At 31.3% G+C, this 21,622-nt stretch overlaps 1 protein-coding gene across 1 annotated transcript; it reads right to left on the bottom strand.

Annotated features, from left to right (window-relative positions):
- Positions 1-1,073: 1,073 nt before the first annotated feature.
- Positions 1,074-18,781, bottom strand: LOC124543141 (tryptophan 5-hydroxylase 1). The gene is made up of 10 exons (XM_047121211.1): positions 18,421-18,781; positions 18,045-18,198; positions 17,173-17,338; positions 16,701-16,751; positions 10,153-10,270; positions 9,245-9,408; positions 8,465-8,591; positions 6,028-6,260; positions 4,768-4,984; positions 1,074-1,268 (listed from the first exon to the last, which is right to left on the bottom strand). Exons 1-10 carry the CDS (start codon positions 18,685-18,687, stop codon positions 1,179-1,181), a joined length of 1,587 nt encoding a protein of 528 aa, XP_046977167.1. The 5' UTR covers positions 18,688-18,781; the 3' UTR covers positions 1,074-1,178.
- Between the last annotated feature and the right edge of the window lie 2,841 nt (positions 18,782-21,622).

Below are 21,622 nucleotides of genomic sequence, written 5' to 3'. Positions count from 1 at the left end.
GTATTGTGTTCAGTTTAAGTAGTAGGCTTAGCTTTATAGGTTAGCTTTTTTCTTACGTAATTTCATCAAACTATTTTAGTGCAATACTTAGTTACTAGTGTTTTTACTATTATTTGCGGTGATAATATGACTTTCTGTTGTGTTATTTATATTTAAGAAAATTTTAATTGAATTTGTTCAAAAACCTTTATTTGTATGAACATATCAATTTAAATTACAAAAGAATAGTGTTTTTGTAAAAACAATGAAAGACCATAGTAATTCAAAATATCGTTTTCAGTAAACAACACAATCAATGTTTATGCGTTAACATTACTTATTTTTAATATGTATGCATTAATGTAACTTTTAAACTGATTTTAAAAGGAAGGCATGATTATGATTGGTATCTCAGAATTCTGACATTTACAGATTTTTTTGTGTATAAACTTCAATTATTTTTATCCCATTTAAATAAGTCATCAGTTATTTTGTTTTTCAAATGTTATATCTCTTTTTACAACAATAATTATGAAGCATTGTTGTTTTCCAGTATAGGGCTCAACCATCAAATAATATAATTTAAGATATATTTCTCATTCTTTGACCACAACATTTCTACGATATCAACAATTGATAATATCGCTCATTATACTATACTACTACTATACTTTTAAACTTTACGTGTCAAGGTATGTCGAATAATATTTAATATTATCAAATATTTTATAAATGAAACAATTATAACATTATATTAATATTTATTTATTTGACTCTGATGAAACATTAATATTATGTGCCGCTACATTAGGCAGGATACATATAACATTTAGACAATATATTTTGCTCATTAGCAATGAAGTATCTACTATAATAGATATGTGAATTTCTTTAACACGATTAAATATATTATTTTTGTAAATAAGTTCGATATTATAAGTATAAATTTGAAAGATTAGTAACTTCAAAATACATTAAGCAATAACACTATTGGAATTACATTACAATTTGCTATTAAATATAATTGTATTGTTTAAAATGATATATAAAATAAATAATCTATTTTATAATAATTGATTTCTATGGTTGCAAATTATACTTTTACTCTGACAAGTTATAATATTTATACATTACCACACAATCTACAAGAAAGGTTATATACGTATATATAATATAGTATTCAGAAAATAGTTCAGTAATTATTTCGTAACATCGGGACGAGGAGACAAACCACGTTCAGAATTCGGTGAACTACCACCCGAAGTGCTTTGTGGGCTTCTCTCGTTAACCTGTAAAATTGAAGTAAATATATGTATGTTTATATAGGAAAGTAATCTATATCTGTTACTTGAACTTGGCTTTACACACTACCGAGTGTCTACCGCGTGTCTATATAAGACAAGGGATCTCTATTTTCAGTGTGTTCCTTTCAATTAGTAGTTTATTACAATTTATTATAACATCTTAATTACCGTAACTATATAAATGTGTGGTACCCATATTGGTTTAATCATGTCACCATCAATGACAAGCCGCTTGGAAAAGTTAAATACAGCTAAGTTTATTTCATAACAACCGTCTAAAGACAAATTATATAAAAATTTAAATAAAAAAATAACATGTTATTTGTTATTTATTCTGAGCCATATTTCTTAAAACCCATAGAGAATATTTGTAAATATTCGATTTGTATAGGTTTATATTTTTAATTTAAATAAACATTTAATAATTGGGTTTTTATTCCATTAGAGTTAGAATTTTTTTCTATAATACCCAATGAGTTAAATTAGAAAATGTATATCAAGCACATAAAAATTCAGAGGTACTTGTAGTTTGTGATTAATGGAAAACGGACTACCTGATGGTATATAGTCGCAACCGCCATCCACATTAGCGCTATACGAAATATTAACCATTCCTTACATCGCCAATGCGTCAACAACGTTGGCTTACGCTAAACCCAACCAATCTTCGGTTAAGATCACACGACTAAAAACAACCATTGATATACATAAAACTAAATCAGCTGCGTGTTTATAACGCGTCAACTATCGATGACGTCATCAATGCGTCTGATCCATGACAATGGGAGGACATTATAATAAGTTAACCTTACTGAAATAGGTCTCAATGCTATCCTTAATACGTGGGTCAAGAATATCTCGAAATATAGTTTTGAAATAGTGGGTAAATAGAACAGGGGATTTTGGTTTTGGCATCGTGCCAACATTTACGAAACAAACGGTACGAAAGTTTTTGAGTTCAACAGTCAAGATCGCTTGAAGTAAATCCCATCCAAGTAACTCATAAGGCGGTTACTAACATCAATGAAAGCGAATGAGCTTATAAATTTTTATTGCTTTCTTCTAAACGGTGATAAATTTTATTTTAGACATAAATGCCGAATACTTTTTATCGTCAGTTGTTCCATCTCTAGTTTTATATCGATAAGGTATTTAATTAATCAACCGAAGTTTATTATCACATAAATAACAAAAATATAATCGTAAATGAAATCTGCACCATAGTATATATAAAGTAAAGTAAAGTAACAGCATGTACATTTCCCACGACTGAGATAAGGCCTTCTCTTCCATTACGGAGAGGGCTTGGAACATATTCCACCACCCTATTCCAATGCGGGTTTATGGAATGCACATGTGCCAGAATTTCGATGAAATTAGACACTTGCAGGTTTCCTCACGTTTTCCTTCACCGCCATTATTAAATTCATAGTATACATAAACAATAGATTATTATTAAACAGTAAATCAAATTAAAACCCGATTGTGTAAATACTTATCATTGGAATTTAATATAAAAAAATAAAAATCATTATATAGTAAAAAAATGCGGTCACTTAATGCGCCCAAAAATAGTTTTCAAATAATTAGTACATCACGACAACGTCACTACGTAGTGTTCTGAAATATTTCCTACATTTTAGCAATGATTGCCAGAAATTCTTACAACATTGTATTTAATAGACTTCGCGTATCGTGAAATTTTGTGTAAAAGCTGGCGCCATGAAAACGCTACAAAGTTTTATGTATGACGTATGAATATATATTAGGTATGTACGATATGAATTCATAACATTAAATGCTTAAATATATACGAATATGAACTGTGAAACCGAAAAACCGTGGTAAGAATGCTAGCATGCCACGCGGTCAAGATTTATAGAGTAACTAGTTTTAGTTCATATTTGTATATATATTATGTAGATATTATCATTTATATATTATTGTGTATAAGTATATTGTAAGGCCAAACACCCAAGGAACAGCTTACTTGTCTCACATACACGCACACTAACGTTTTTTTTTATGCGCGAGCGTCACTCACTCGTACTGATACATGCCAATAACAATCATTTAACGTGAAGATTTTATAAGTATTTTGAAAGGCGGCTGGGTAAATATATCTATATATGTTGTATAACTAAATAGTATACACAGACACACACATACTTACACACAAATAATTTGTGTATATTGTATGTATGTATTTTTATTTCATTATGAATACGTTTATAATTCATTACTTTTAATATTTCACATCCGTCTGTAGTTTATTGTAAGTCAAATCTTATGAATTTTGAACTTTTCGCTTGAGCTAAAATATTGCATATAACTGACGACATGGTCAGACAAGCGATTCCTATATAATCTCTTAAGTATATATTTTTTTTTGACGCCCAATTTTTGCTACATAAATGAAATGATTTTTAGTTGAGTCTGCACGCCCCAGATAGATATGTGTGGCGGAGACATCGACTGTTGTTTTTAGCGGTGCCCACCGGGCGAACCAAGTTGCTCAAGGAAGCACCACTGACGCGCACGTTATATACTTTCAATGTGATAGCAGACGGTGTGGATTTGTTTTGTCGCAGCCTGACTGAACTCACAATAATTGCTGCTTGGAATATATCATATACAATTTTGTATTTTATTATGGATATATATTTTAAATTTGATTTTTTAAAGTGCTGTAATATCGAATTGGGAAACAATCCTGTAATGATATGTATACAGTGTGGCTTTAAAAATAAATAAATTTTAATTTATTTTAATAGTTTGAATTAAAGGTAACTCAATTAACTAATGACATTGATAAGTACTATTGATAATGACAAAATAAATATATGTTATCGATTAACAATAAAGTACCATATGTTAAAGATCAAAGGCTTTAAGTGATGCAACACCCTTCGGCTTCAAAACTTGTAATTGGTAGTGCAGTTAGCTGGATAATTAATACTCCATTGAACTTTAAGGAGCTTAATTACACAGAGACTGAAGTGTATTCCGACCTTCAGTTCTTTGATTGAAAGGAACTTCTAATAATATGCAGTGGTTAATGAATTTTATGTTAATTACAAAAGTAATGTAAACCCTTTAATTGAAACAGCTGGCAGATTGCCATAACTGATGCTCGCTTGAAGTATCTAATATAAAATTAAACGCCCAAAGTTCCTAAAACTTATCATTACATAGTATAAAACAAAGTCGCTTACTGCTGTCTTTCCCTATGTATGCCTTTAAAATTACAAGAGTTTGAAGCGGTTTATTTAAATATAAAGAGTGATTCGAGAGGCACATTTTTATATAAAACACATGGACAATATAGTAACGAAACGTTAATAATTTTAGAAGTTTCTAATGTGATGTTGTAAATAAATAAATCCTGAAGTATATTTAGTATTAGTTTACCCGTCCGGAGCCAGGATAGATCGCTAGTATATAATGATCAAACACGTGTGATATTGATATAATTTATAAGTACCTGAAGTCCAGTGTGCAGCATATTTGCGATTGTTTCAACGTCAAGAGTGGAGTCTTGAGCGGAAATCTTCTTAATTGCAGAAGATACGATACATATGTCTCCTCTCAGTTCACGAACAAGAGCGGTAATTTTCTGAGCATTGCTCAATATTTCGACGCTTTGAGTATACGGGTTGTAACGAACTCCAAAAGGTCGTTGGATGCTGTCAGCGTAGGCCCTGGAAAGATTGTGTAATATTTTTATTTTAGACAGCGCTGTTGTGATCAAAGAAACCGACGTTGGGCACCAAGGCCATTAGTTCACCTCGCTATTAGTGAATTTAGATTATACGTCTATTTTCTGATATAGTTTGTGTAATATAATGTACACTGAAACGTGGACTACGATATTAAAATTAATAAAAGGTTCCAAACAGTCCCAAATAACTTAATATTATCATATATTGCCATAATTTCTAAATGAGAATATTTAATATTGATATTCATTTGTACTTAGGATAGGTACCACGTAATACCGACAAAGAGCAGTACTCAGTAGTTTCGTGTTTCGGGTTGTTGGGTGATTGAACCAGTAGTAACAAAGGACATAACATCTTAGTTCCTAATATTGGTGATACAACGGAATGGTGTAAGGAATAGTTAATATTTCTAACAGCACCATTGTCAATGGGCGGTGGTGACCATTCAACATCAGTTTGTCTATTTTCTCGTTCGCAAAATCCGTAACATACACGCCATAACGACTTGTATCTAATAGTTATAAAATAAATAATAATCGTCTTCATAGACAATTTTAGTACCTTGTCTTTAGACAGTTCTTAGATATAAACTAGAAGAATGTAAAATTATTTAAATTTATCAATACCAACTTCACCTAATATATTTTACGCGATGTGTATATTTAATTTGAAAATCGAATGAAAAATTTCACTCGAACTGAACGAAAATACCGCGGGACAAAATAATCCCATTTGGACTTTGTCGTGTATTTTTACATCGCGGACGTAACAACACTATTGTTCAATTAAATAAAATGGATCATCCAATTCTAAAAAAAAATTTAATTGGAACAATGATTTCAATTCCACGTAATACCATACCAACATCGAGACATACTAAAAAGTTTACAAATATTTCGTCACAGATTGAGATACATGCGAAAAACACAGATTATAAATCTTATCTGGTAACATTAAATTAAAATATTTAAAAGTGTGATGATTTATGAATATAAATGAGTATGTTCATATTTATGACTGACCTCATTTTCTCCTTTGCTTCTTCGAAAGAATCCGTGTAATAATAAGCATTCTGGTATGATGTTATGATACACTCTTCGTTAACGGTAACATCAGGGTCGAATCTCTTTATCTTATCGGGCGTGGTAAGGGCATGTTGCAGCTCAGCCACAGAGGAGAGCAGACCAGCTCCATAAACTCGAAAGCTGCCATCAGTTTGACGACATAGACCGAACTCAACCGTGAAGAAATAAAGCTGAAACGTAACGATATTGACAATAATAATATAGATAGATATTTTAATATAGATTTAACACTGTTATTTGTTTAAGTACCCGGGCATCATTTTAATAACTATGAATATAATATAACTTTCATAATTTCAATTTAAATTTATACGCGTTATTTAAGCGTTATGCGGTAGAAATAATTGTCATTATTTGTCAGTATTAATTTTGACATTTCAACTGAATATTTAGTAATTTTAGTTGGAGTCAATAAAATTGAAATTAATTATGAATTCGAACATTTTGTTTTTATTTTATTGCATGCATTTCATATATTTATCGTGTAATCCCTAAAAGGTTTAACGTTATTTATTTACATATTCGAATAACACTAGATTTGGGTTACTATAATTTATCACTACGAACAATTGTCACTTTGACGTAACTTAGGAAATAGGCTCAGAAGATTAATGGCAATCGTAGTCAAGGATAACTCGTTTTCATTCTGTTTAAATAAAAAAAAAAAAAACCTTTTTTCGACATTTACAGAGTGCGTCGCGGGATAGCAACACAATCATATAAATTACTAGCTATAACTAAAAACAATGTAGCCTAAGTTACTCCCCATTATCAGTTATCTGCCACTGAAATACCCGTCAAAATCGGACCAACTTTTCCAGAGATTAGCTGGAATAAATAGACAGACAGACCGACAAAAATTATAAAAATGTATTTTTGTATATGTACCGTGTATAGATACATAAATGCATTGAGTAAAATGGGCTATTTAAATATTACAAACAGACACTCCAATTTTATTATATGTACGGATTAGAATTATTTTATTGTTTTGTATTTTCAAACTAGATATTTTAACTAGAATAGCTGTAAAAATCTGTATAAGTCTACTTTGCGATGTGAAAAGATCGCTTAGAGTTTTGAAAGCAAGAGCACTTGTTAGCTGAGAGTACTTTCAGAGTAATTGATTAGCCTTCTTAAATGCAGATTAAAAAAATGCTTTCTCTAAAAAACTTTCAAAAGAAAAAGTAATAAGGTATATCTTACTACACTTCATTATTATTTTATATAAAACTAGCTGTGCCCGCGACCTTGTACGCGTTGGATTTTAACAAAAAAAAAATTGTAGCCTAAGTTACTGCTTATTATATCAGTTATTTGCCAGTGAAAGTCCTGTCAAAATCTTTCCAGCTGCTCCAGATATTAGCCGGAACAAACAGACAGACAGACAAAAATTGAAAAAATGTTATTTCTATATATGTACCGTGTATATATATATATATATATATGTAGATACATATGCATTGAGTAAAAAAGGGCTATTATAATATTACAAACAAGTGTTTGTTTGCAACAATTTTATTATATGTAAACATACATATTATTTGATCATCGTTAAGATCACCAACATTTTAATAGCAGAGTCTCGTTCAGATTCATCTGATACTTTAATCAGTTGATAATAAAACAAAACTTTAAGGCGATAACTTTCGAGGAGATATCAAAGAAGTTTCAGTTCTTAATTAACGATGAAGATTCAATTAAAATTAAACCAAAGGCCATAAACTCCACTAACAGTCGTAAACGAAATACGTCGCAGTTATATCTTATGAACTATCATTATCTTGATCTAGATTAATATTAATTACATAACTATTTTAAAAGCACATAATCTTCTCTGCATGCGAATATTGCATGTATATTCATAATTATACTAATGGATTAATTCAAATTAAGAAGCAACATGTGTTGTGAGATACCTTGGATACCTACCTAGTTAGATAGGTAGGAACGATTTTGCTATCATTAAAAAATGCAAGAAATAAAATTGTGTGAATCAAAACAATAGTAAATTCCAAGAAATAAGTTTAAATAATACTGTATTTAAAAAAAAGATGGATTGTGTATAATTGCCTTGAAGGCACACCACTTCCACTTAGTCACCTAAGTAGAGTCATATGGCTACCCGGTAAGTATAAAAAATAACCCTTTTTCCTCACGTGACTATTCCTCAAAGTTTAATGTAAGCCACAAAAAAGTACTACATAACAAAATCCTTAGATATCAGAATGAAAATAAATACAGATATTTCATTACTGAGAATACTTTTATTACAGCAGGAAAAATTTTGGCGAATAGGACCCCAAAATTTTTGTCGAATATTTTTTAGTGCCAACAATTTTAAATTTACGAACTGTTCGAATCTTGATCTTACCGTTGCCAATTTATCAATATCTTCATCTGTAGCTCCAAGCGACGCCAGACCCAGTTCTTGTGAGAATTGTGCAAAGCTGGGATTGGCGAGTAGCGGCATGTGACCCAAGAGCTCATGGCAGCAATCACTATAAATTATTATACGACTTTATAATACAATTCAAAATCGCTTCTAATACAGAATTTATCAATGTCATGAAGTTTCAGTAGATAACTATGTAGTTACATGCTGATCATCTCGATTAATCTCATATTCATCAGATATTATATTTCACTTCAAAATTCTCAGAATAATATTTCTATAATGTTTGCAGACTTTAATATAAGCCAATACATATTTTTATAGTACTTACAATTAACTTGTACATGGTTAAAAAAAAAAAGAAATAATGCTAAGTCAAATAATATATTGTGTGAAATGATAAACACTGTATAGTAATAGTTAAAAATTCTGCTCCCTGGGCCCCAACCTAGTGGGCACATCATATATTTAAGCCTTTATATATATTTAACCTTTTCGCTCTCAAATATGTAGTTATTAAATGCATTGTTCCAGTTTTCAGTCCCATATCACGTACGTATATTTAATGAATATTAATTAGGCAAATAATTTAGTATATTTTACACCAATACATTTATAATATTATAGTTTCACATATCGGCAATGAAATTGTCTTTAAAAATTAAAAGTAAGTTTTAACAAAGGATATATACGAACGAATATGTTTTTAAACTTATTGATTACGAAAATAAATTCTATTCTAAATATAATACTACTTACGGTTCAGGTGTATAGAAGGGATCGGACGAATGACGAATATACTGAGTGCAATGGAACACCCTAAAAGCCAGACCGGAGAGAAAATCTCTCGGGGATAAATAACCAGCGACGGGACGAAGTTGGAATCCAGTCTTGCGTTTCAAGAATACGCTTACATCCTCCAACTGGAATGATGAAATACACAGAGCTCGAGATTTGAAGAGAGAGAACATTTTATTCGGAACGTTTATAAAGAAATCTTCCAATTAGTTCTATTCAATATCAGTCAAGAGTTATTTAAAAATATGTATTATTCTCATAAGAACATGATTTTTTTTTTTGAAAATAGAACAAAATTAAAACCTCATAAAACTCATTTTTTAAGAAACCCATCACTTATGAATTTTCATCCTCATCGTTTACATTATTATATTAAATGTAAAATTTCCTCTGGTTCAGAATGTAATATTCAATAGCAGTAACATTGGATTATTTAGTCAAATAAAATTGAAATTATATCTTAATTCATTTCTAACTGTAACTGGTTTTCTCTTTATATTATCAATGAATAATTTGTTACAAATATTTTGGTTAATCTCAGTACAGTCAATCAGCGACATCTAGCGGAGTTTTCCCAAAACAGCAATGTACTAAAGTAACTCCATGTACAAGGCACGCCATCTATCAATATTTTACAACACTTCTACTGTTCACTCACAATTATATAGGTACCATTTATATTTGAATATTAACATTTCTATATTTCAAAATATTTTATACACTTTTTTGTTTTAATTTACTGTAAAACAATTTCATTTACATGTATCAAAATAATGTATCACCGAAAGTCGAAATATTTCACAGGTGAAATACGAAGTGAATTCTTAGAATATAAACAAATGAATAGAATAAGTGAGTTTGTTCCTTACCTGAGGTAAATTGTCTTCTTTGTATCCACAGTATTTAACCAGCTGAGGCCAGTTTTCAAGATACTCCTCGCAAGCGTGTTTCTGGTAGAGTTTATGAAGTTCCCTGAATACTATGCCCCTGAAATAACGATTAAAGATTATAATCATTTGATTAGTATTTATAAATAATACAATGTGTACGAGCAAAATAATCTCTTCAATATAAAACGATTGAAAATGCTATGATCCGTGTGTTCAAATAATTTTCTTTGCAGCGGTAGAATAATTGACGGTAGGTAATTTCCCTTATCTGATTTTTTTTAAATAAGTTATAATTACAGTTGTGTATAGGTAAGCATGACAAATACCATTAAATCGCCTATTTGAAAGTCTTACGAATCACTATGGACGGTAAAATATTAAGTATTCCCTTGCATTTACAACCTTAGAAAGTATACTCATTGTGCCTGTGTTACACTGACAAAATATGCGATGAGAGATAACAGTAGATAAAACAGACAAAATGTAATAAGATTTTACTACATTAAACATTTACTAAGAGATCTCCCGCGAAACTTTGCATATATTCAATAGAATCGGAGTTTTTCGACGGTTTTTTTTTTCGCTTTTTTTTCTTATACAAGCGTTAAACCGGCCAGTAACTTCTTTCCACTATCTAATATTATTTTTTTGTTAAATCGCAGCAGTTTAGTAAATTGCAATCAAGAATCCTTTCTTTTTCTGACAATATACAGTTTGAACTCTTCAAAATGAGAGTAATCGATTTTCTACGTGCAGCTATGCCTATAACCACTGGCACAAAATCGGCTTATGCTATAAATATATAATATTTATTGAAGACTTTTTTTATCATTTAAATATAATCAATATGCCTTGCAATCTAATTGTCGAGAGTAGTGAACTGCGAGATATGAACAAGGTAAAGCGATTTGAAAGTAGTCATCTATTCTAAGTATAGTCAGTCCGTCTAGACGAAACGTTCGTGTATATCATAGTTGTGCTAGAAAGTTACAAGGATTGAGCTATATATGAAATACTTTTTAATAATAAGATCAAACATTTTATTAAGTACAGATATAAAATTACGTTTTAAAAAACATTTTTGTTTAAAATAAAATTAAGACAAACGGAGCCCTATCTCGAATGAATTGTGTTGACATTTTAATTAAATTAATTTGTGCTATATATTTTTAACATATGCTGTACAAAGCTTGCTATGCTTTATTGCACAGCGCATGAGAAAACATAAAATAAATTAAAAAAATAATAATAACGTACAACAAATACAAAGGCGTGGGGTCCAAAGACGGTCTTATAGCTTAGAGAAATCTCTCACAGACAACCTTTGGTGATAGGCGCTTAAAATGAAAACAGGTAAGTGGAAATATTAGGGAGGATATAATAACGATAATATTAGAATATTTATATACAAATATAACAATAAACTACACAGTTTTCTTTAAAATATAGATATTGTGGAACGAAAGATTAGTAACGTCGTCAAGGAAGTGACGTCACATTTCAGACGAGGCAACCATTTTGATTGTCTCGGTGTTAACAATTTGAGACTGTCATTTGAAAACTTTGATGAATTTCATAACATTTTGTTGGTATATAGCAAAAACTTGGTTAATCACTGTCCTTATATATTTATTACTAGCGGTCGCCCGCGTAGATAACGGTTCATAATCAGTCTTCTAATATCCCTACTGCTGAGACACGGTCACATTTGAAGAATTACTGCAACCGGCGCTTGGATCTATTGTGATAAACCTCAAATTCGTGATCACAACACCTTAGCCAGACCAACATCAGCCACGAATCTGATGAGGTACATAGGGTCGGAGGCCATTATGCCCTCTAAGGACCGGAGTTAGAACATTTTAGAGTTCTATCTTTTATAGTTTAGGCATCATACGCAAAAAATCAACTTTTTTGGTAGATTTTTTCCTTTTTTGTCCGAAAAACCAAAAATATCTTACGGAACCCTACTTTTTTTTCAAAATAAAATTTAGCCTATGTTATGCGGGATTAATTTAGCTTTCGAATGGTGAAAGAATTTTTAAAATCGGTCCAGTAGTTTTGAGCCTATTCATTACAACCAAACAAACAAAGTTTTCCTCTTTATAATATTAGTGTAGATTATCTAGCGACCCGCCCCGGCTTCGCACGGGTGCAATGCTGATACTAAATATACTACAGAATGTCTTACAACGTTTACAGTTTTTATGACATGATTTCGGTTACATGCTGTACAGACCCATTCTATTCTATTCTATTCTATGCTATTGAATTTCAAATTGACTTCTAAGTATTTTAAATCGTTTGTATGGGACTGTAGAAGAAAAGTATTGCTTTTAGATTTTTACATATATATATATAATTCATTGATTCATTTTTAAATTATAGATGTTTTAGTGAATGGCCGATTAAAATATATTATTTTTAAATACTAAATATGTGTCTTATTGATCTAAGTTTGTTACCTTAGATTGAACTCTGATATCTACTAATACATGCGACGTAAGTTCTCGAAATTGAATTTCAAACTACCGACCACATTGCTCATCTCAGTTCGTAACAAGTCTTACCATACTCTTATGAGTTGCAAGAAACTTGTATTAATAATTGTCGCATGAAGACTGTTGCTTAGCTATACATATAATAAAATTAATGTGTCTGTTTGTAATATATAAAAAACGCTTTTTACTAAATGCATATGAAAAAACATTATGTATATGTCGTAGGATAATTTGATTCTTCGAATCTTCGCGAAAATCCTAGGGGTTTTGCGAAAACGCGGATAATTAGACATAGGCGAAAAATTATCAAATCTTACTGGACAAAGTCAGGATTTTTGCGAAAATACTCGTTACTATAGCAATATTGCGAAACGAAACGCTGGCTGTTATAAAATAAGAACGCTGATTGGTCGGTCAGCGCGTTCAATAAGAGATCGTCTCTGGTTGACGTCTTTTTAACCGACTTCAAAAAAAGGAGGAGGTTCTCAATTCGTCGGGGCCTTTTTTTTTTTTTTTTTTTATTTTTTATGTATGTTACCGAATTACTCGAAGATGGCTGGGCCGATTTTGACAATTCTTTTTTTGTTTGAAAGGGCATGTTTTACAGGTGGTCCCATTGTCAGGAGATCAGGATCTGATGATGTAATCCTGGAGAAATCGAGGGAACTCCTCAAATTTTATAGGCACACCTATAGTGATTTTGGTTTTATTCAAAGTGCCTTGGCCATATGCTCACGAAAAGTGACATTTGATGAAGTGGAACTGATGATGAAGACCACAACTGGTAATCAGAACCTATTAGTAAGTAACTATTTTACGGGTTTAGTTCTATTTCTTTAAGATAGTCGTTAAGCAATTGATGTTAGTAAACATGCCTATGATGAAATCTAGCTGATGGTGGATTACCAGGAGAACTCCTCAATGATTAACGGCATTGTATCGGGAAAAATGGTATTGCCTAATTGGCGATGAGCAGTTAACATTAGGCTATTGTAACTTAGGTAACGCTTAATTTGAGTTGCAGTCCACATCGCATTGAAACGGCGTTGAGTTATGTTTAGAGTCGAAAGCCAAATAATGGGATTCTTTATGAACAACTATTATATATAAGAATAAGAATGTTTACCAATTGTAATTATAAATAATAAAACAACACTGAAAAGCAGTAAATAAATTTTTATAAATAAAAAAAACCGCCTTCAAAAATGAACTAAAAAGAAAAAAATAATCAGTTACATCCATATCCAATTTACGACTTTTTAATCACCTTTTGAAGTCGGTGCCAACAAAGTAAATAAATTCCTATATTGAAATCATTTAATTTGTATCGATAGTAAGGTTTGTCTAATGGTGTCATCTATACAATAAATAGATATAGTTTTTGTATGTATGTATTATGTATTATGTACCTACATTAGCAATGATGGCACCGACTTTGAGAGGTGATTAAAAAATCGTAAATTGGATATGGATGTAACTGATTATTTTTTTCTTTTTAGTTCATTTTTGAAGGCGGTTTTTTTTTATTTATAAAAATTTATTTGCTTACTATTAACAAAATAAAAATAAATATAAGTTAAGACAATAGATAATTCTAACATTTGGTCTTAGTTATTAAATTAAAAAAGTATGTTATAGTTTTTCAAGTCTGTATTCTTCGATGACTCGATCCGTTCCTTAATTCGTATTTAGTCTGAAAGTAATATTATAAGGTAACCAGTATAGAAAAAACGTCAGTAAATTGAATACTAGTACATGTCGAAAAATGTCAGTAAATTGAATACTAGTACATGTCGAAAAATGTCAGTAAATTGAATGTTCAATACTTTAGAAAAGTATTGGAGATAAAGTTGGAAACCTTAAGCATTGATTATGATAGAATTCGCTTCAAGTCTTATTGAAAACGTATTAGAAATCGAAGGTTTTTTTGAAGTAATAATATTCATATAACTTTCGTATTATTTTATTTTTCTTTGTTTTTATAAGATTTCTTGGTTCCCTTACTAGATTTTTCGAATTCGAATAGCAATAACAACTCTTTTTTTTAATTAAATGGTTTCATTTATCCAGTCCTGTTTTTTATTATGGTCAAATTCGATAATTTCAAATATTATCTCCTTGTTGTAGTTTTGATGACATATCAACTGAGTATTATATATTATTCAGTCTCAAAACGGCGGTTAAATTTTTTACAACTTTCAAATAAAACGACTTGTCTAGTACAATACAATATTAGGAACACTATGTAAGTATTTATTTCGAATAAAAAATCAAATTTAAAATCTTTTTGCGGAATAAATCCAATTACTGTTTCTAAAATGTTATTATTTCTAAAATGTTATATACAGTCAAAATAAATAGAAATAAAAATTAAACATTTGTTTTATAGCTTTTGATACAAGTTGGGACCGATAGATGGCGTTGTTTAAAACTATCACATCCCTGTTTCGCGGTGGCTAGATTTTCTCTACATTTCACTAGATTTTCGTTTCTCATCTTCACTCTGGCAAATTGAACGAGTCAATTAGCAAAGATCACATCGCACTACATATTAAGGGCTAACATAATGTGACCTTTTCGAAAGGAAACAAAATTGAAATAGATCAAATTTCTGAGAAAAGATTACTTCAATTTTATATATGTATTCATGTATTAAGTTTCAGCTTTGCTGCTTATTATTTTCAATTTCAATAAAATAAATATAAATGTTTGTTACTAAATATAATGAAATAGTTTACTATATATATAAATGGTATGCAATGTATTAAGTATGTAGGAAGGCACATTATCTTTTTTTGCCAAATTTGGTAAAGTACCATGAGACTCGTGTGATGGAAAGTGGTTACCACCCATGAAAATTTGCAAGATCGGGGGCCTTTCAGGTACAATGCCGGCCTTTAAGGTTTTACGCTCTGCTCGTGGAAACTCTCAAGTCGTATCAGTTCAGAAAAACTTCAGTGAAATCTGGTTCCTCAGAGTGGTTGTGCGAGGCATTAAATGCCTTAGAAACCACGCTGTTGTAGATTTTCGATCATCCGTTGGTGCTTATGAAACTTATACTTTGGCTCGATATCTGAAGTTCAAATTCAACAGTAGGAATGAATCCAAACAATTCCACGGATCATTCCCCGTAGAAAATATGGTGGACTATGCAGAGTGATCCAACATTTCTACGCAAAGTCAAAGGATCAAGCTGGTCTGAAAGGACTTCATCATCGATAATTCGCCCGCCCAGAGGTGAAAGTTGATGCTCTAGGTACTCGGAGTACTCCCCGTGTGAGGGTGAATTTGCACCTTCTATGGTTTTAGGCGATAAGGCCGCCTTGAAGTACTGTCTTGCTGAGCACACCTAGCCCTTTTCATCAAAAACTTATTATCATGAATAGTGGATAATAAGTAACGGATTTTTAATGCACGTTGTTCAAGCTTAACCGTCTTTAAATTTAATTTCCTTCCTTATAATAATCATCTTCAAAGTTTGATATTCACTGAATAATTTTGCGTATAAGTTATGTTACGTTACGTTAGTAAATTTTGAAGTTGTAAATATGACGATTAAGAATTTTAACTTTAATAAGTACGTACGTAATTTACTATGACACATATAATCATTTTAATACAGTTATATTCAAAGTATTTACATATTAATCAATTCGCAAAGTTATATTGGAAGATAAAATGAGTTTTAATATAAAAATCTCTGTTTTTAAATCAAATTAAATTGTTGAATACTATCTTTGTTAGGACACTCGTGGCTTGATATTGTTTACAAAGGTTTTAATTTCATCAATCGTATGACTAAATTTATTGTCCATTATTAATTTGACTAATTTACATTTTTTCAATCATTTAATATAAAACTTTCAATCAAATGAATTTTGATATTAAAATTATTTACTTACATCAAATCGATACATGTTCATTTCATTTGGTATGATGTTTGAACTTTATTTCTATTTACCAGACAATAAACTAAGATCAACTCGTGTGAACGCAGTTTAATAAAAGCAAAGATTTTTGACTTACCATGTTTTAATCTCCGTTTCGGTATATTGTACCTTCGGGATAGGCTGGCCGCTATTAAAAATATCACAATTAATAAATTAAATAATTATAGTCTGTTTATTTTTATGACTGAGTATAATTATTTTCATTCAATTCAAATTTACTTGTATTTCTCTAACAATAATAAATTATAATGAAAAGGCATTTTATTAAAATACAAATCTTTAAAAAAAATAAAATTATTATTTTTATCACAAACTTCTTCTTTATTATTTTTTTAAATATGGAATAATATGTGACGATCAATTCCTACTGATCGCATGTAGAGACCCATGAAAACATGTACCTACGTAGGTCTACATAGATTATCTCTATTTTTGAGAAATATAGGGAAATTATCACTTAATCTTATTCAGTAACGATTATTTTCATTATTAGATTCAACTGAGCATATAATACCTATGGAATATGAATTACTATTAATCATACGTACTATTTATAATTATTAGCAATAGCTGCGAACTGCTCCCGTCGCTTGCGATAAATTGGATCCTTGAAGCCAGGATGATCAGCGTCAAGCTCCGACCCATACATGAGAACGTTTTGAGCACGATCTAAATCAGAAATCTTACGGGGAAACCACGCCATCTCCCCAAAATCTAAAAACATATGAACATATTATATAGGAAGAAAAATAATATATTGATTGGACTCCTAAATGGTGTGCTTACGATTTGAGCCCTTAATATGTATGCATAAAGCTAATGAGGATATATTCGCATGGTATTGTAGATATTATCTTTTAACTGATATTACGTTAATATGCTGATCATATAAAGATAAGTCTGTTGCATAGCAATCGTTTCACTTATTTAGCTAGCAGTATTCATTTTATGGATGAGCAAATTGCATAGAAGATTATTAATGTAAATTTCATTAAGTAATTAGCCTATATTTTGTAAGAGCCAGTTTGGAATAGAGGCGGAAGTATATGGCAATTTAGGGCTTAAGTAAATAGTTGGTAAGTTACTTTGTTCCGATTTTACGACCCATTTACTCAATGAGCTACCCCATCTGAACATTGTTCAGAAACACACTGATTTTTTTTAATATACAGTTGTTTTAAATATGCATTACCCATAGTCATTTTATCTTCATCACACGAACTAAATAGCCCTGCTACCAAAATTTCAGCAATTAATCAACTGTATTCTTTATTAGTTATGGACATTTATTTGTGTAATATTAATTCTCATGTTAAAAGATACAAAAGCTAAAGTTTCAAGAGAAATAGGTTTAAATATGTTATCGCAAGCATAGTTCGAAAATAATTTATTCTAATTTTAATTGTTTATTTTAATATACCAAAGCTAGCCGCTGCTGATAGTGGTGTTGGAGGTGGGAAGTCGTCTCCAGTTTGAGAGGAAACCACTTCGAAATCCTGGATTTCGCGTTTTAGCATTCGCTTGAGCTGTTCCATTCTACGTGGGTCACATTCGACGTCCACCAGGATGTCAGACTAAAAACCAACAATGTTTTTGAATATTCGCTCAAGCAACCGTTGCAAATTTTCGTTACCTTCTTTAATTTGAAAACATTTCGGTAACAATATAATTATTGAAAATATACCAAAGTTATTGAGAATAAATGGAATGTCATATAAATTTTAAAAACAGAATAATCATTAGCAATATATGTAAACATATCAATCAAGTAACGTTCGCTGGAAAATGAAACTCACAGCTGAAATTTCCATTGCAGATTTTCTAGATTCGATATGAAGAACGTTGATACCGAGGTCTTGGAAGACCGAAAGAACCCTAACCAGGCCTCCAACTTGGTTCTTCACCGTGAATATTACTGAGATCCTCTCCCCTTCTTGCGGATGCTGTTGAGCTGCATGAAGCTCAGCCAACTTGGGATGATGGGAAGACTCATTCTTGACTTGCCAATCTGACCCGTTTCTGTACAACCACAAACCCAAAAGACCTTTTCCTGACCCGCTCATTTTCCGTTCTCTTTCTCAACTTCAATCGAGTTTTAAGTTTCAGTATATTGGGTATCTGTCTTCTATGCTAATTTTCGTCTAAGTTGAAGGCACTGTGCACTGTCAGATACAAACTGCGGGCTGTCCATTGCGTATCGCGCTATATAAAGAGAAGAGGCGCGGGAGATAGCCGGAGGGTGGGTATATTTGATTGGCTGAATCAACTGTTCAGTGTAACTTGGAAAATCTTTCATTCCATAAAGTCACGGGCACACTCCCTTCGTTCTCTTTTAACTTTTATTATAACAATAATTACTGCAAGAACTTTGTAATACTAACGATAGTTTTATACATTTATATAATTTTATAACTTTCTTAATACATATATTTTATAAAATTTATGAATAGTAAAACTTGGCATATTAAAAAAATATACTTACAGTATATTATTAAGTAATTGTACAATAATAAGTATTACATATTTTAATGTGTTACAAATTTACGAAAAATATTAAAACTTTTTTTATCGAAAATTAATTTTATTCTTTTAACTGATATGGAAGTATGAGATGAATAAATATTTATCACGATAATATAATTTATCTGTATGAAGGAAAGCATCGCAGGTCGAGTAGGTATAAAAAAATTATTGAAAACCCATTTGTAACAAATAACTAACAGGATGTTTCTTTAAACTAAATTGAAAGTCTGATTGATGAAAGATACATAAAATTCCAACATATTGGTAACATATACCGAGTGTGACCGCATGTTGTATTCCACCCACACCCTTACGGGCGTTAAACGCAAGTCGCTGTATTTATTACCATTATTTAGTCGAGAGAGCATCCCTTATCATTCTTTATCGGACATATGTATACATATAGACAAGGTGTCAGGATATAGCATTCAGTAAGTATCACACATTCAACATGTATAAGACGTACAATCATTATGATTATTATTATCCTGGGCAACTATTATCAAAAGGGCCGAGTCAGCTAGTACACTGATAAAACTTGATGAGCTTGAATCAGATTTTACAAAAAAAAAATTACTTTTTCTCAAATATAATACACTCTTTATTTTACGATGCATCCATACTTATTGTAATGCTCGCCCAAATATTCTATAGCCATATTCACCGTACTGTTGTGTTTTGGTTTAGGGGTATTATTAAATCTTAGTTCTCAAGTTTCGGCACGTTGATGTTGTATGGCATGGTTGGTGATAGTGATTTACAACATATTGAATATATGCTTGTCAGTTCATATTTTTAATAAACAATTATATACAATACTCTTTACCAAATTAAAGGCTTATTTTATACGTATAGTGATTTTCTCTCACGCATTCGATACCGTTAGAAATTTAACCGGGTCATCGAGAACCAAGTTATTGGGGGAGTCGAAACAAAGACTTCGTCATCGGCGCTGAGCGTGAACAGTGCTTTCCCATTCTAGCTCCTGCATTTTGAACCATACTGTTCTTAAAGAATGGGGTTACCACCCTTCAGAACGATTCCCCGTGGAGCATCGCTGACACGATTGTCTCAGGAATAGTTCTTGTCCATGTTGGACACTGAGCAGGTTCTACCGCTCCACGTTATGTGGCACGCGTCGAGCATCTAATGGATGGTAGGTAGTCTGTATTTGTATAACCAATTGGGTCTATCGATTTCTTATATCACTGTTGACAGAACTATTACCTTCTGTCCCTCAAGATTATATCTGTGCATATCATCCGCTACCTAATCTATCTAGAAGATTGGTTCTAGAAGCTTTGGAGATCATTTGGATTAGGCACTCCAAATGGCTTTTAAAGCTTCTGTGACCGCCTAGGATGAGCCAGACTGCCCAAATACTTCATGATCCTGGTAACATAACTTCGCTGACCAAAGAAAAAAGTTTGTTGGACGATAGTGCCTCCATCTTAGGAGACACATCGGAAACTAAACCCATAAATCTCACTAACGAGAGTTTCAAATCGAGTCCTGGGGACCCAATGTATTCCACTTAACCAACAACATATTCACCTTTTACTGCATCGTACTCGAGGTTCCAGAGCAGAGGACGTGCAGCATTGGTCATCTAACAAATAGTTAGCAATTCTTAGAGATTTATATTTTATTTGCAACAGTAACTGTTTAGTATAGTCAGGCAAATTTGCTTACTACCTACTACTATCTTTTGTGACTTACATATATGTAAAATAAAAAAAAGTGTTTAATTAAAGTAGTTTAATTTTAAAATGTCTTTTGGTATAGTTTTTAATACAAAATAAATAAATTACAAAACTATCCCACGTAGCAAAAATATATGATAACTTTTATAAGACAAGGCCACTTAGGACTCCCACGAATACTAAGTAATGTCATATAAGCCAATCTGGTTTTACTGACTGTTGTCAGTCATGATATTCCGCACAACATTAAATAAGAAAACATCAATATACTTGATAAGTGAAAAAAGATAGACGCATAAATTTGTTTACAGATCCAGACGTTGTTATTTCTTAAATTTTAATTAATTAAATATACCTTGATATATTCGTGTGACGTGTTAATCTATATGTTACTCGGGTGCATTGTTCGTCGCTACGATTTCATAGTATGAAAGGATATAATACCGTATGCTGACACATACCACGTACGTACTCCTTGAGCATATATATAATGTTGTTGAGTGAAGCGGTTGTGTTTCCATAAGCAAACTTAGCCCTTAAGCCTTGCAACTGCCAACGAGCTCAATTCCCTACGGAGCAACTATGTTACATACACATACAAATCGCTTTGCATTTTCTATTCATTTTCTTTTCGATGCTGTCAAAACTCTCAGATATGCTCAGTAATAGAACTTTTAGGTTCTTTAGTATTCCTTTCGATAGTAACATTATTCCGCCTTGATACTTCTGTAACCAGGTGACTTTTTTTTTCTTAATAATCGTAGTAGGTCCT

Source organism: Vanessa cardui, chromosome Z (genome assembly GCF_905220365.1).
Source record: "Vanessa cardui chromosome Z, ilVanCard2.1, whole genome shotgun sequence".
Taxonomy (NCBI): Eukaryota; Metazoa; Arthropoda; class Insecta; order Lepidoptera; family Nymphalidae; genus Vanessa; species Vanessa cardui.
Note: the sequence above shows the minus strand (reverse complement) of the source record. Positions and strands in the feature narration are given on the sequence as shown.

What these genes read in the sequence shown, in the direction of transcription:
- LOC124543141 (XM_047121211.1), bottom strand. Translation starts at nt 18,687, where the DNA reads ATGAGCGGGTCAGGAAAAGGTCTTTTGGGTTTGTGGTTGTACAGAAAC. An exon ending in AAGAAGACAATTTACCTCAG is followed by an intron (nt 9,409 to 10,152) that starts GTAAGGAACAAA and finishes TCATCATTCCAG; the next exon opens with TTGGAGGATGTAAGCGTATT. An exon ending in GAAGCAAAGGAGAAAATGAG is followed by an intron (nt 4,985 to 6,027) that starts GTCAGTCATAAA and finishes CAATCTTTCCAG; the next exon opens with GGCCTACGCTGACAGCATCC.